General features: G+C 36.6%; 1 protein-coding gene and 2 non-coding genes across 3 annotated transcripts in view; 2 read left to right on the top strand and 1 right to left on the bottom strand.

Annotated features, from left to right (window-relative positions):
* Window positions 1-13,376, bottom strand: part of LOC142342933 (protocadherin Fat 1-like) — a 191,100-nt gene that overhangs the window by 86,625 nt on the left and 91,099 nt on the right. The window contains exons 30-33 of the mRNA XM_075394612.1: window positions 11,436-11,626; window positions 7,354-8,137; window positions 3,697-3,917; window positions 3,436-3,561 (exon numbers count right to left, since the gene is read on the bottom strand). Of these exons, the coding sequence (XP_075250727.1) occupies window positions 3,436-3,561; window positions 3,697-3,917; window positions 7,354-8,137; window positions 11,436-11,626 (1,322 nt within the window). The remainder of the gene's footprint in view (window positions 1-3,435; window positions 3,562-3,696; window positions 3,918-7,353; window positions 8,138-11,435; window positions 11,627-13,376) is intronic.
* On the top strand, window positions 6,364-6,437 carry Trnai-aau (transfer RNA isoleucine (anticodon AAU)). The gene has a single exon. It is a non-coding gene; the product is annotated as a tRNA-Ile (tRNA).
* Trnai-aau (transfer RNA isoleucine (anticodon AAU)) lies at window positions 7,148-7,221 on the top strand. Its single transcript has one exon. It is a non-coding gene; the product is annotated as a tRNA-Ile (tRNA).

The raw sequence follows: 13,376 nt of genomic DNA, 5'->3' as shown, positions 1-13,376 counted from the left end.
CAACTTTAAATTAAAATTAATGAGAATTGTTGACATTTGTCAGGCAATGAGAGGCTGAAAAAGTTAAATAAGAAATAGCCACGCCATTCAAAAAGCAATCTAAACAACTTTAAGTGACAAATTAAAAAAGTTGTTGAAATTCACTCTGCGGACCTTTATATTAGGGATCTAGCAGTTTCATTACAATGAAAAACATATATGGTTGAATATCGGAGTCGTGCAAAATAATAACCGACATAACCTTACCTAAATTTATCTGTGGTTGAATACAATGCCTGTAGATGAATAGTCAGAATGGACAGTTATGCGAAGAACACTTCTCAAACTGGTCTTTTCACCTTGAGTATAGCTTGCAGTTCATCATAACTATGCATTAGTAACTAAGCAACTGTTAAAATTCAGTGTTAGAAACGGAAGTTTAAAAGAAAGGAGTCAAAAGTTCAAGTCATGAAAATACTTGTTTCAGCTAAAAAAAAAACCTGCAGAATCCCAACACACCTCTTCGACCGGTTGATAAACCTGTAGAATACAAATACTCCTCTACCAATCGTAAAGACAAGGAATACAGCATGTAGCTACACTCAGCTTACAGCAATACAGTTACACGCATCTATAATAACAAGATATGAGATAAATTATAATTGCAAAACAGAAACCTTCCACTTTAAATTAAAATTGGCCAGGTTACAGCCAATTAAAAAATCTGAGCCAGGATACTGCCGAGGAACTAAATTTTCTAAAAATCAAGCAACCCTTTAAAAAGCCAGAAAGGAACAAATTAAAGAGCCAGTATAATTAAAGAGCCAATACGATTAAAAATTCAAGATAAACTCTTCAAAAACAGCTATAACCCAATCAATTATATCAATAGCTTACTAATGTTACTAAGCTTAATACTATTACCAGATAGCATTCACTCTAAAACTTCTTAAAGGTTTTATGCAAGTTGAGAGTAATAGACGTTCTCACAGAGCATTAAAAAATCAAAATAGATAGAATGAGCTATAAAAGGGGAGAGAAAGAGAGAGAGAGATCGTTAGCAGCAGAGATATATAATGAGTCGGATCGCAAAAAGATTTAAAAATACGAAAAAAACCCAAAAGACAGAAAAAAAGAAGGTTGAAAGCAGAGAAGGAAAACAGCTGAAAACAGCGAGTCTGAGAAAAGGCCAACGGGAGCGAAAACCAAAAAATAGGAATTAACGGAAAAAAAGTAAAATCGAAATTGATGAGAGAGGAAAAAACAGAAAGAATACAATGCTACAGAAACCATACGAACATCAGGAATCCACCGTATGAAAAACGAGAGGAAAAAAAATTGAATCAAAAACAGACAAATAAAAAGAAAAGAAGAAGCCAGTAAACAACCGAGAAAAAAAGAGAGAGAGAGAGAGAGAGGGAGAGAGAGAAAGGAGGAAAAAGAGAACGGACGAGAGGAAGAACGCAAGAAACATTGAAAGCGATAGAATGAATTAAAAGGGGACAGCAAAAAGAAAGAAGCCCAAATCATGAGAGAGAAAGTTTAAGAACAGCTAGATAGTGAGCAAGCGCAAAAAGCAAAAATTTGAGTGCAAAACGAAAGAATCACAGTTAGAGAAAACACTTGAGGAGCAGATATAGAAGATCACAAAACAGAAAAAACGAAAAATAAAGAAACTGAAGAAAGGGAGAGATACAGCAGTTCAAAAGAGAAGAGAAAACAGATCCTGGGTGAGACAATGAATTCCGGTTCTCATAAAAAGGATGAATGTGTTAATGAGAAAACAATTGATGTGCCCAGGACGAGGAAGGTAGTGATAAAAAGAATTGTTAGTAAATGCTTTACGAAGTCAACAAACACAAAACTAATTTAAAGGGCTGGCTAATGCCACCAACAAAATCTTCCTCGAAAAATTAAAGAAGAAAAATTATATCCCTATCATGTTTTGTATGCAATAATAAAAAAAAGACCGACAGGACTAATATAATTGCTACAAACTTCGTTTGAGAGCAATTAAAAAGACAACATAAGTGTAACCAAAAATCCAACATAACCGACGAATGTCGGATGAATTGCTCTCGAACGACAGACAGGGGTTGATCCAATTGTATCCAGGCTTTAGGGAGGTCAATGACTTACTTCAATGAGGGATTATTAATGATGTTATTGGAGTTTTTCTTTTAATGATTGAGACCATTTTAATGAACTTTAATGAAATAAATTTACGAGCACTTTAATTTGACTTTAATTAAACTGCCCTTAAGTTCCTCTGCCTAAAACTCTAAATGAGAGAATAATTTAGATCACGCAAAATCAGGAAGTCAAGTATGATGATATAAAAAACATTCAAGCAAAAATTTTGCTTAAAAAAAGACACAAACATAGCCCGCAAATTGCCGGAAAAAAACCGCCGTTGATCCGCCTGACGCATATTGGGATTTAAACAGAAAATAACTGACCAAATTTTTCGAAATTTCAAAGTGTTCTTATTTGGCGTGGAAACTGTACATCTTCGGTTAGATTCTAAAATTACTCTTAATTCAGCTTCTAAACTGAACGCTATTAAGCATAATACTAATGCCAGCTAGCAATCACTTTAAAGAACTTTGATAACTTAATGCACCATGACATAATGACAGGGCTTTATAAGTTTATCCCCGTTTCTTTTGATTTTGCTCTTTTGACTTTGACAGTATTCACTAAATTACGCAATTCAATGCGGGAAAAATCTAAAATCCATTCAGTTGAAACAGTGAGGGAGGAAAGTCAGAAGTCAAACGTGAAAATCGTGACTTATGTGAAACGAAAAACGTGATCAAAAGGTAAAGCGAATTTAAAAAAAGAGAGCGACTAAATAATAGCCGTTGAGAGGCTGACGGCGGCTATTAATAACAATAACTGCCTTCAAATTTAGTTCGAGAGCTATTAATAAATTGTCACTTCTTTTTCTGATTTCTTTGATTTTTTGCTCTTTTTCTGATTTCTTTGATTTTTTGCGGGTTATTTCCCATTATAGACTCACTTCAATTTAGTATGGGCATATAAAGTACAGCCCCCATCATAATAAACATAACATAATGGGGGCTATAATTTCAAGAAATCAAAAGCAAAAAAGTCAACTGAAAAGTTAAAACTGACAAGTGGAAATCAGACATGAATACAATAATTGCATTAAATTTTTTTCGAGAGCAATCAATACTTACCACAACTTAATATTTTGAGGATTACGCATACTTATGCTTTCGAAACACGAGTTTCAAGGAATTCGTATGAGAACAATCAGCCACATTGAAACTGACGTTTGCTTTCTAAATGCATTTAAAAAACCAATTTCACCTCCGAAATATTGTCTCGGGAATTTGTTGCTTTAAATAAGTCGAAAAGTGTAAATGAAAACGTGGAACTGTTGTTTCCCCCCCGGGGGGGGGGGGGTTGAATGTGTTGATCTTCTAGTACCTGTTCATAATCCAGTGCACTGTCGACTACAATGACTCCAGTATCTTGAGCAATGTGGAAGTTGGTAGTCTTGGTCACCATGTGATATCTCAAAGTAGTGTTGAAGTCCATGTCCAGAGCTTGTGCCTGAAAAAGTTAACATAATTCACCTACTCGCCTATGACCCACCTTCGAAAAAAGTCAGAATTGGAATCCAGGTCGGGGTTAATACAGTAAAAGACTCAAAAATATTATGTTGGAACCACAAGCACAGACACTTACCACATATACAGACACCCCATGTTGTGTATCCTCAGGAATATCCCTCTCAATGATACTCTGTGGGAAGTAGGGTGCATTGTCATTCGCATCTGTCACATTCACCAACACACTGCATTTGTCAGAGAGAGGCTTCCTGAAGTCGTTCAGCTGGATCGCATACACGTCCAGTTCGTAGCTCCTCACTCTCTCAAAGTCCAGTCTCTCGTTCAACACAATCATTCCTGAATCAATGGTATCTTTTCCCTTTGTGTACCACCCCCCCCCCCCACCCAAGGCAGCTGAGAACAGACAAATGTGGCCGATAATGCTGTTCCGATGCGTTTACGAAGAAAGCAAAATTAATGACAACGAATTTATTCTGCTCATTCGGTGAAACAAAACTTGAAATATCTTGATAAGATTCTTGGTGAGAAAAAGTAACAAATATATGCGCCAACAAGAAATATTTTTTGCTTGTTTTTCAAGAAATGGACTATTTCACTGAGATCTTATGAAGACATGTCAAGGTTTCTCATAATAAGTTAGCATCACAAAATCTAGCAAAGGCGTTGCAAGTTCTGTAAAACAAATCATTAAATTGCCTGCCTTGACAAAGTGCTCCCAGTTATCGAAAAAAATTCAATTGGATTGTCGGCGTGACAACGGACAAACTGTAACACTAATGGCTGTGTGGTTTTTTAAATTTTACAAGAACACAAATGCCAATCTACAAGTGTCATTCTGAATTCCCCAATGAAAACATAACTAAGATACTTTGTAACGACGAAAAACTAAATATTGCTCTCGTTTAAAGGAGATTATAAATATCTTAGACAAGTCGGCAGTCGGTGAATCCCTATTGCTTTGGGTTTCCTAATTACAGAAAAAATTGAACAAAAATTTAATTTATTTGAGGCCGTAACATTGTTGAGTTGATTCATACTCTTTTTATCCTTGTTCAATTTTTACAGTCATTATGTAACCCAACGCACTAGAGAGTTACCGGAGGTTGATTAATCGAGAAAACTTAGAATTTTTGCTCTATTGCCGTAGAATTAACAATTAAAACAAGACAAACAAAATTGAAAAAAAAAGAGAGTTAAAGTTAAAGAGAACGAGAAAACAGAATGAAATAAACTGTGAGAGAGAAAGAGAAAAAGAGAGCCAAAAACACTTTCCTTAATCAGATTCAATCCTATTACAACCAAATTTGCAGTTACATGAGCTAACCATTAGTAAATAAACTATAAAGAAAACTTCTCAAAAAATACAAAACTTGAGCGCTCGAAAACTTCATGCACAACATTACACATGTCCAGAATAAAGTCTTAATCATACTTCTCCTAGAAGCCTCTAAAATAAAAAAGCATGCTATTCATAAGTTTCGTATAAGCTTGCTATTCAAGAACTCTTAAACATAGGACACTTATTAACCATTTGTCATCCAATTGATATATAGCATTTAAAAAATTGGAGATAGATAGAACGACTGGAGCAAAAATGAATGACAAAAGATGAATAGAAAAAAAACTAAAGAAAGAGAGTGCGGGAGAACAAAAAAAGCGAAGGGAAGAAACGTGGAGAGCGACAAGAAGATGGACAGATAGAAAGAGGGAGAGGGAGAGAGAGAGAGAGAGAGAGAAAGAGAGAGAGAGAGAGAGAGAGCTAGTAAAAACAATATGGTTGATCAGATTCCACCCAGCAACAACCAGCTTTCTAGCCAAATACATTAACCATTCACCCAAGTTCCCATATTATTAAAAAAACATAACGAAAACCTCTCAAAAAGACACCAGACTCAAGCGCTTAAAAACTGTGGGGACAAAACAAAATGCGCTTATGAAATTTCTAACCACAAGTCTCCCAGAGGCTTCTAAATCGAGCTCATCGCTTAAACATGGTATTTCGTGCGCTCAAACACGTGACTCCTATTAATCGCCATGCAATCAATATATAGGGTATAGATTGAACATGGAGAAAAAAGTATTTAACATAACCGACTAGCGTCGGGCGAATTGCTCTCAAACGACCGGCGAGAGGTCGGCCTCGTCAGTAGCTAGGTACCGTTTAGTGAGGCTAGCTTTAGCTTAATTGAAGGGGCGTAAGTGAGCGCAACCGGGGGGGGGGGGTGCACCGGGGGGCTGATGGGGTGGCAACAGTGGGGGGAAGGCAACAGGGGGAGAGACTCAATCTCTAAGAACCACCATTCGCACCAAAAGTATAAGTCTCTAAAACAGATTCTGTGAATCGCATACTTGAAGACCAGTGAGCAGAAAGGCTCTAAGAGCACTTAATGCCCACTGGGCGCTACCTGTTTATCCCGTTTTTGAGGACGAAAAGTCAAATACGTCAGACAAAAAATTGGTCAAGCGGAAAATCGCATAAAAAAGACCGACATGACTAATATAATTGCTACAAACTTTGTCTGAGAGCAATAAATCAAATCACAATATTTCAGCACACTCGCTTAATTAAAGCAAGCAAGAACAAATTAAGCAAATCACCACATTAAAGCTCAGTTGGTTACAGCATCGTGCTTATTTTGGGAGGTTCTATATGAAACAAATTAGAAATGTCAAAAACTGGCGACTCTCTGTTGCCATAAGTTAATTAAATAAAGAGTAAGCTAGAGAATGAACAGAATACCCGGATTAATCAACTGACGACATAGACGCTTATTTACGTTAGGGCCGTATAGCTCAGTCGGTTAGAGCATCGTGCTAATAACGCGAGGGTCGAGAGTTCGAGCCTCTCTATGGCCAACTTTATTTGCTTTTCAGCGCACAATGATAAACAATGACCAAAAAAGGAAAACCTTGTTTATGATAATTAAGAAGTTTTAATTCAACACGAAGAAAAAGCGCGTGATTTTTAATTTCCTGAAAGAAAAAAATAGTCACATTTATTTTTTTCCCTCTACCCCAAGCAACCTCAGAAAGAAATAATTATGATTCTACTCAACAGAAAGGTTTATATAACTTTCTATATTAAACTGTACATTTCGTCTACAATTTATCTACCAGTTGTGATGGCATCTAAATTGCAGTGGGTGGAAAAAAGTATGACCGGCCCTATTATGTTTCAACTAAGCTTGGGGAAGGATCTTAGAAAAAATAAGAAACTAGAAGTCAATAGATATGTCAAAAGTCGGTAATTTGCAATTGTCCTTGTGGATCTTTTCCGTTTGTGCCCCCCCCCCCCCCCAGCTTAGTGGGCGCATATTATTTGCACCCCCCAGACGCACGTGCCATATTTTACATAATGATTAACTATGTAATGGCACGTGCTCTGTAACTGGGGGGCGCATAACGTACTGGGGGGGGGGGGGGGGGCACAAACGGAAAAGATCCGTCCTTGTTTAGCCTAAATTAGAGGTAGAGTTAGAAAATACAAGGAAAATTAAACCCGGATTAATGAGCAATTTATTGACCTGTGATCAAGGCCGTATAGCTCAGTACTGAACTGTGCTCAAGGCCGTATAGCTCAGTCGGTTAGAGCATCGTGCTAATAACGCGAGGGTCGAGAGTTCGAGCCTCTCTATGGCCAGCAAAATTTTCTTTTTCTTGAAAACTTATGTGACCATGACCATGATGAAAAAAGGATCGAAAAATTTTCTGGCTTTGGATCTAGATCTAAACATTTCTTGAAATTTCCAAGAAAAGATGTTTAAAAACATACCATTTGAGCTGTTCATGCTGAAAATTTTCTGATCATTGCCATTGACAATCGAATAGGAGATTGGGTATTGTTCACTCTCATCTGACGCAACCGCCAAAACTGACATCACCTGCGCCCCGATATCTGCCGCCTCCGACACGAACACCTGATACACCGACTGCTCGAATTGAGGAGGGTTATCTTTCGAACTTCCGACAATGATCGTCAACTCAGTTCTGCTAGAGAGCTGAGGAGAACCCTGATCATACGCCTCGACTGTTAAGATGTACTGCTCCGTCGATTCGTCCAGAAGTCTGGCTAATGAAATCATTCCGGATCCGGGATCGATGACGAATCTCGCGTTAGCGGAATCAATCAGCCGATACTCTACCGTTTTGTTCTCTTTTAGATCAATGTCAATGGCTCTGACTTTGGTTATCAATTGTTTGATGTTATAAGTCCCGACAACTGCGGCTTCCGAATGTCCAAGGAACCGAGGCGCGTTATCGTTGCAGTCCAGGAGAATAACTCGAAGTTTAATCGTGCAAAATAACCCACCGCCATCAGTAGCCCGGATCCACAAGTCGTACTGGTCCTCAGATTCCCGGTCCAACGTATCCGAGACCTTGAGGACGCCAGTGTCCGGGTTTATTGAAAACGGGGGCGTTTCTGCCCCGTCCGCAATAACGATTGAAAATGTGATCCGACTATAGAGACCTGCATCGATGTCCACAACGTTGGAGCTGTAGTCGAAGATGGGAGTGTGAACAGGAGTGTCTTCCGATATTTTGATCTCCTTCGGATCCTATGTACATACGCAACATTTTAGATACACTGATATGGAAATCTAATTGAAATGATCGATAGGTCAAATATTGAGGTAACAATTGAGATAGCAAATGAGCAAATGGATCTTTTCCCTCATTGCCACACAACAGTACGTTATATACTCCATAGTTTTATATAACACGTGTCATTACATAGTTAAGAATTGGAGTCTTTCCCATTATACTCCCTCCAACCCCCCACCCACCCCCCCCCCATTAAGGCATGTTTACCACGATGGGGGCTATACATTATTACCTCTAAGCTGGTGCGGGGACTACAATGGGAAAGACCCAATAAAAGTGTGCCCATATAGTGTAATGAGGTACACAATTTTCATTTATAATTGGCACCCAGTACTTCACGCGCTCCCTAGTTTTTCAAGACATATCCTTACATAGTTAATACACAAGTGGTAATAAAACACGTACGCTTTGGGTTCGAAGTGAATTGTAAACCAGTTTAAATCTTCTCTGACTAAACTATCTAAACTCAAAGAACACAAAGCATAAAAAACAGGTCTTCGCTGGCAGCACATTGACGTAAAAAGCAACAAAGAACTGAAGCTAATTGAAATTTATGAAATTTACTATTAGGCATGCATTTGAAGTATTTAAGTTAATTCTATAACGTACCGCGTCCTAAAACATAAATTTGGAAGGAAAATAATATCAAATAAGATTGGAAATTATTGAAATTTCCAGCTTGGTTACCTGAGATTTTACCCAATGCCATAATACCCAACTGATTTCTTCTGATTTTTACATTCTATTGTCCGATAACCAACCAGCCGCTGGTATTACATACATGTTTTTATCATTCTTACTTGGCTTAATCCCATGTTCCGTTGATAGTTTCATATACAGTCCAAGAAACCAATGAGGCATCACTTACGTTTAATGTGGCCATATTTTCGTCAGATATGGTGAAGGGTATTTTCCTAACTTCTTTAAGCTTCTGCACCCTGCTTTAACAGGAGATGGGCAACCAATTTACTAAGGGACTTCGAGTTATGACATTGCAACTCATCATACAAAACTGAAATGATTTAAGTCGGAAAACTAAAAGAAAATTTGTCGCATATAGACTGTCACTAAATGGATTCAATCACTAATAATTGGGAATGCGGAAAGGTTAGATCACGCAAAACTCCAACAAATAAAAAAGGCGAAAAAAAATCCGAAAAGACAAATCTGTAGAGCAAAATTTTTGCATAAAAATAAACTAAATTGAAAAAATTGCCTTAAAAACATTGTTCAATAGCCATCAATAACATTAACTTCAGCTATGAGAGCAGCCATTCTAAATTTTCCGAAATCAAAATTTTGTAAAGTCTGTAATAACTATGTACATTCTGAAAACTGGTTATACTGCAGAAATTACTGGCCAGATATATCGCAGTCGGAGGGCGATATATATACTGGCTCGGCATAAGTCAGTCTGTTTGCACTCTGGGTAGTCTGAATTTAGACTTTGAACCGATTATATAATGGTTCAGTAATGCTTGTTATTGATAATGTCTTCATCAGCGCTGAAATACTATGACACGTAAGTCCGGGTAACTTATTGGATCAATTTCAACACTTCGCAACAGTCCAATTCCCAAAATAGCAACAAAAAACAACAACTACTAAAATAGTAGAAATTCATACGTTTTAAAGACAAATAGGCTAAGTTGAGACAGTTTACTCCGCAGAAATAAATATTCCAATAAAAGGCACAACAACAGTCGAGGTGGTTGAATAAAAAATAGAACAATTTAAACAACTACTTTATGCAACAACAAAACATCAAAAACAAAACCGTAGGGACGGCAACAATTTTTTACAAGGAAATAACGTTGAAAATAGTTTTATTGAACAAAGAAATTGCTGTTTTCGCATATGAGCATTATTAAAAGCGGCATTTTTTAAGAATAACGTCTTTAAGATTAGCCTCCTTCATTGCACCAATTAAAATCAAGGAAATTATAGCAGTGAACAAAATTTTACGCACTACGATGCTTGCAAATTTTAGAAATTTGACATTCTCTGCTCAATTTGAAGTTGAAATTATTAATTAGAGGGGCAAGAAGGCGCAAAATTATTTTGACGCTAAAAACGTTAGCTTCAAACTGTCTATACCATTACTAGCAATTACACCGGTAGCCAATTATATATCGTGTCTATCTATTTCGTGTCAATCTATTTTATTTTGAGAAATTAAAATACAAAATGTTTGGCGTATTTTGTAACTATAGTACTACTAAAAATAAAATCTTTTACTTGAATTGAATGCAGCCTAAAACGTGCGAAAGGTATAAATCAGCTTAGTAATCACAAATATCTCCAATACATCTATGGTCATTTGAAAAGTTTTATCTGTTGTGGTCTAACTGTTTTTGCTCTTAGTATATAGTCTTAACAAGTGCTTAAAAGTACAGCAAGAATTTCATTTAAGCTTTCATTTATTAGGCTAATTGAACGCGAAAATACTGAAAATGCAATTACAATTTTCCAGCGGGGGACTCTATTCTTTTCTATCTCGTTTTTGCAAAAGTTAGTAGAATAATAAAAGTTGATAAAGAGCCAATGCAACCAAAGTTGCCTCGAAATAGCAAGAAATAGAAAGAAATAGCAAGCCAAGAAATAAAAATTCTCTCGACCAAACCTCTTTTGCAATCAGAAATAAAAATTCCTTCGGCCAAACCTCTTTTGCAACCAGAAGTTCTTATATACATAGCCAGAAGTTTTCCGACAACTTTCAACAACTTTTCTCATTTTCCAACTTAAACCTGCAAATCGTGTGTTTTAAGCAAGGTTACGTGAATCTGCAGAGGTCGCTTCGAAATTCTGACTTAATATCCCGAGCCGTAACCTGGTTCTCGATAAACGCCAGCAGTTCTCAGTGATTTCAATAAGAGCCATCTAAACTATACTCGTAAATCAACCACTATAACAAGAAAACTACCCGTTTTTGATTGAATTTCACAACACAAGCTCGTTTTTACTGAACTTTTTGTTTTCCATTTGCATCAAATTTTTGTTTCACATGAACTTTAAAAGGTGTAAAGGTGTAAAAACTTTAAAAGGCGAGAAGAAAATAACTGTGTTAGTCTTTGATGTGTTGATTCCTTTGTAAATAACGTTTTTGAATTGATAATGGTTTCAATAAGAGGTATCTGCGATTAGTTATTAAATTATTATATACAAATATTGGAGTTCTTGAATTAGAACAAACAGACCAGTTATAGGCGACCCAATTCTACCCAGGGTGGAAGAGGTGGCGGGGGCACTTACCTGAGTACACTGAGGCGGGTTGTCATTATCATCAGTGATGATGACCTTGACTGCCTGGACATCCGAGAACTTCCCATCAGTGGCCACAATTTTCAACTCGTACCTGGTTGCCCTCTCTCTATCCAGTTGACCATGTACGTATACCTCACCTGTGCTCTGGTTTATGTTGAACTTGCTGTCCTCATTTCCAACTTAAACAGGGAGCAAACTTCAAAAATTACTCAATAATTTCAAAATTTCAAATTCCATGTCTATGATTGGTGAAGTTAATGTATGTGATAATATGTATAACCAGAGTCATTACAGCAAAATCTGCTCCAAAAAGCAAGGCACTACAGTTTATTATTATCCCTTTTTCTCAACCAAGGGTATACTCGGTCTATAGACTATGTTTCAATCCAGTTATAGCCTGATAAGAAAAAAACGGCAGTGCAATATATGCACTGGTTATACATACCATAAATGCCAATTGAGTTCAAAATAACCTGCTCTTGAGAGAAATTATGTCAAAACAAGTGAACTCAAATTTCAATCAAACCCGAACCAGAACCCAAAACGTCGTGAATTGTGCCCAATTTCTGATTAATAAGTACCCGCAAATGTTTTTCCGTTTTTGCCCCCCTCCCCCGATACGTTACGCTCCCCCAGTTTCAGAGCTCCCCGCAAACGAAAAAGATCATTAATTCTAAAATAATATGACTATTCGGAAATGATTATGATGTTTAATCACAACGCATGTTTTCGCTTTGGCAATGGTTCGTAAAACCTAAATGAAACCAGCCATGGCCGATATTACGATGAGTAATTCCATACCGCTATTTAAAACATAGCTTTGAAATTAAACAAAAAGCTGGTTGTTCAGATTTTATGTTACGAGGGGAGGGATAGGGGGGGTCGAGCAGAACAAGAATCTACTGCAAAGCCCATTGATGATACAATTATGAGTGGAGTAAAATAGGTTGGGCGTGTGTGTGTTCAGAAAAGCAGGATGAATAATAAATACTATATACTCAAAAATCACACCGTGCTGTGAGCAACTACACTGTTCACACCATGACCCTAATTCGGTTCATCTCTTGTACAGCTGCGAACTTCGTTATGGACATGTTGGGGCAAAAACTGACCCCACCCGTACCTAATTCTGATTCAGTACTGAAGAGCAATTCATTACTGAAGGGCACAGTTTCATAAAAATTATTAGTACTGAGTCAGAATTTGATTGAGGTCACATTTTGCAATAAGTTTATCTGATTCAGAGTGTAATTATTACAACTACTAATTGGCAATTCTGAAGCCATCGTATCAGAAGGAATTTTCCGCTTCGAATTAATAACTGCAACGGAGTAAAAAATTATATGTGTTAGTTAAGATTTCTCCGTTAGAAAAAAATTTTAGTCTAAAAGGAATTATGTTAGGCAATTATGCAAAATCCAAAATGCTCAAGAAATTTGAAAAAAAATAGGTGTTCATATAATTTTGGTATCATTCCCGAAGCTTAGAATACCCCTAGCAAAAATATACCAATTAATTGAGTTCAAAGAACTGAAATGAATACTATCAGTCAAGTAACTTCTGAGAAGATGTCCAGTATGAAATTTTAAATTAAAATAATAAGAGGAGTCTAAAATTATATTTTAAAATCCTAAAAGGATATCAAGATTGTCAATCAAAATAACAGTTGCAATGATCTTGAGGATGATTACATTTGTTCATTCGCAAAACAAAAAACGATGGTTTACGTCAATGTCCCATGTCGTTTAATAATTGCTATATTTTTACATTCCTGCATTTTTACAGAGAAAGTATATCTTTTAATTGCTATATTACAATTCAAATGAATTGTTTCTGTTATACTATGAAGGGATTAACAAAAATGATCATGCAACAAATTTAGAGCAAATTTGAGCAAATTCAATGGATATCAATATTAAATAATAAATC

Source organism: Convolutriloba macropyga, chromosome 7 (assembly GCF_964194025.1).
Source record: "Convolutriloba macropyga chromosome 7, txConMacr16.3, whole genome shotgun sequence".
Taxonomy (NCBI): domain Eukaryota; kingdom Metazoa; phylum Xenacoelomorpha; order Acoela; family Convolutidae; genus Convolutriloba; species Convolutriloba macropyga.
Note: the sequence above shows the minus strand (reverse complement) of the source record. Positions and strands in the feature narration are given on the sequence as shown.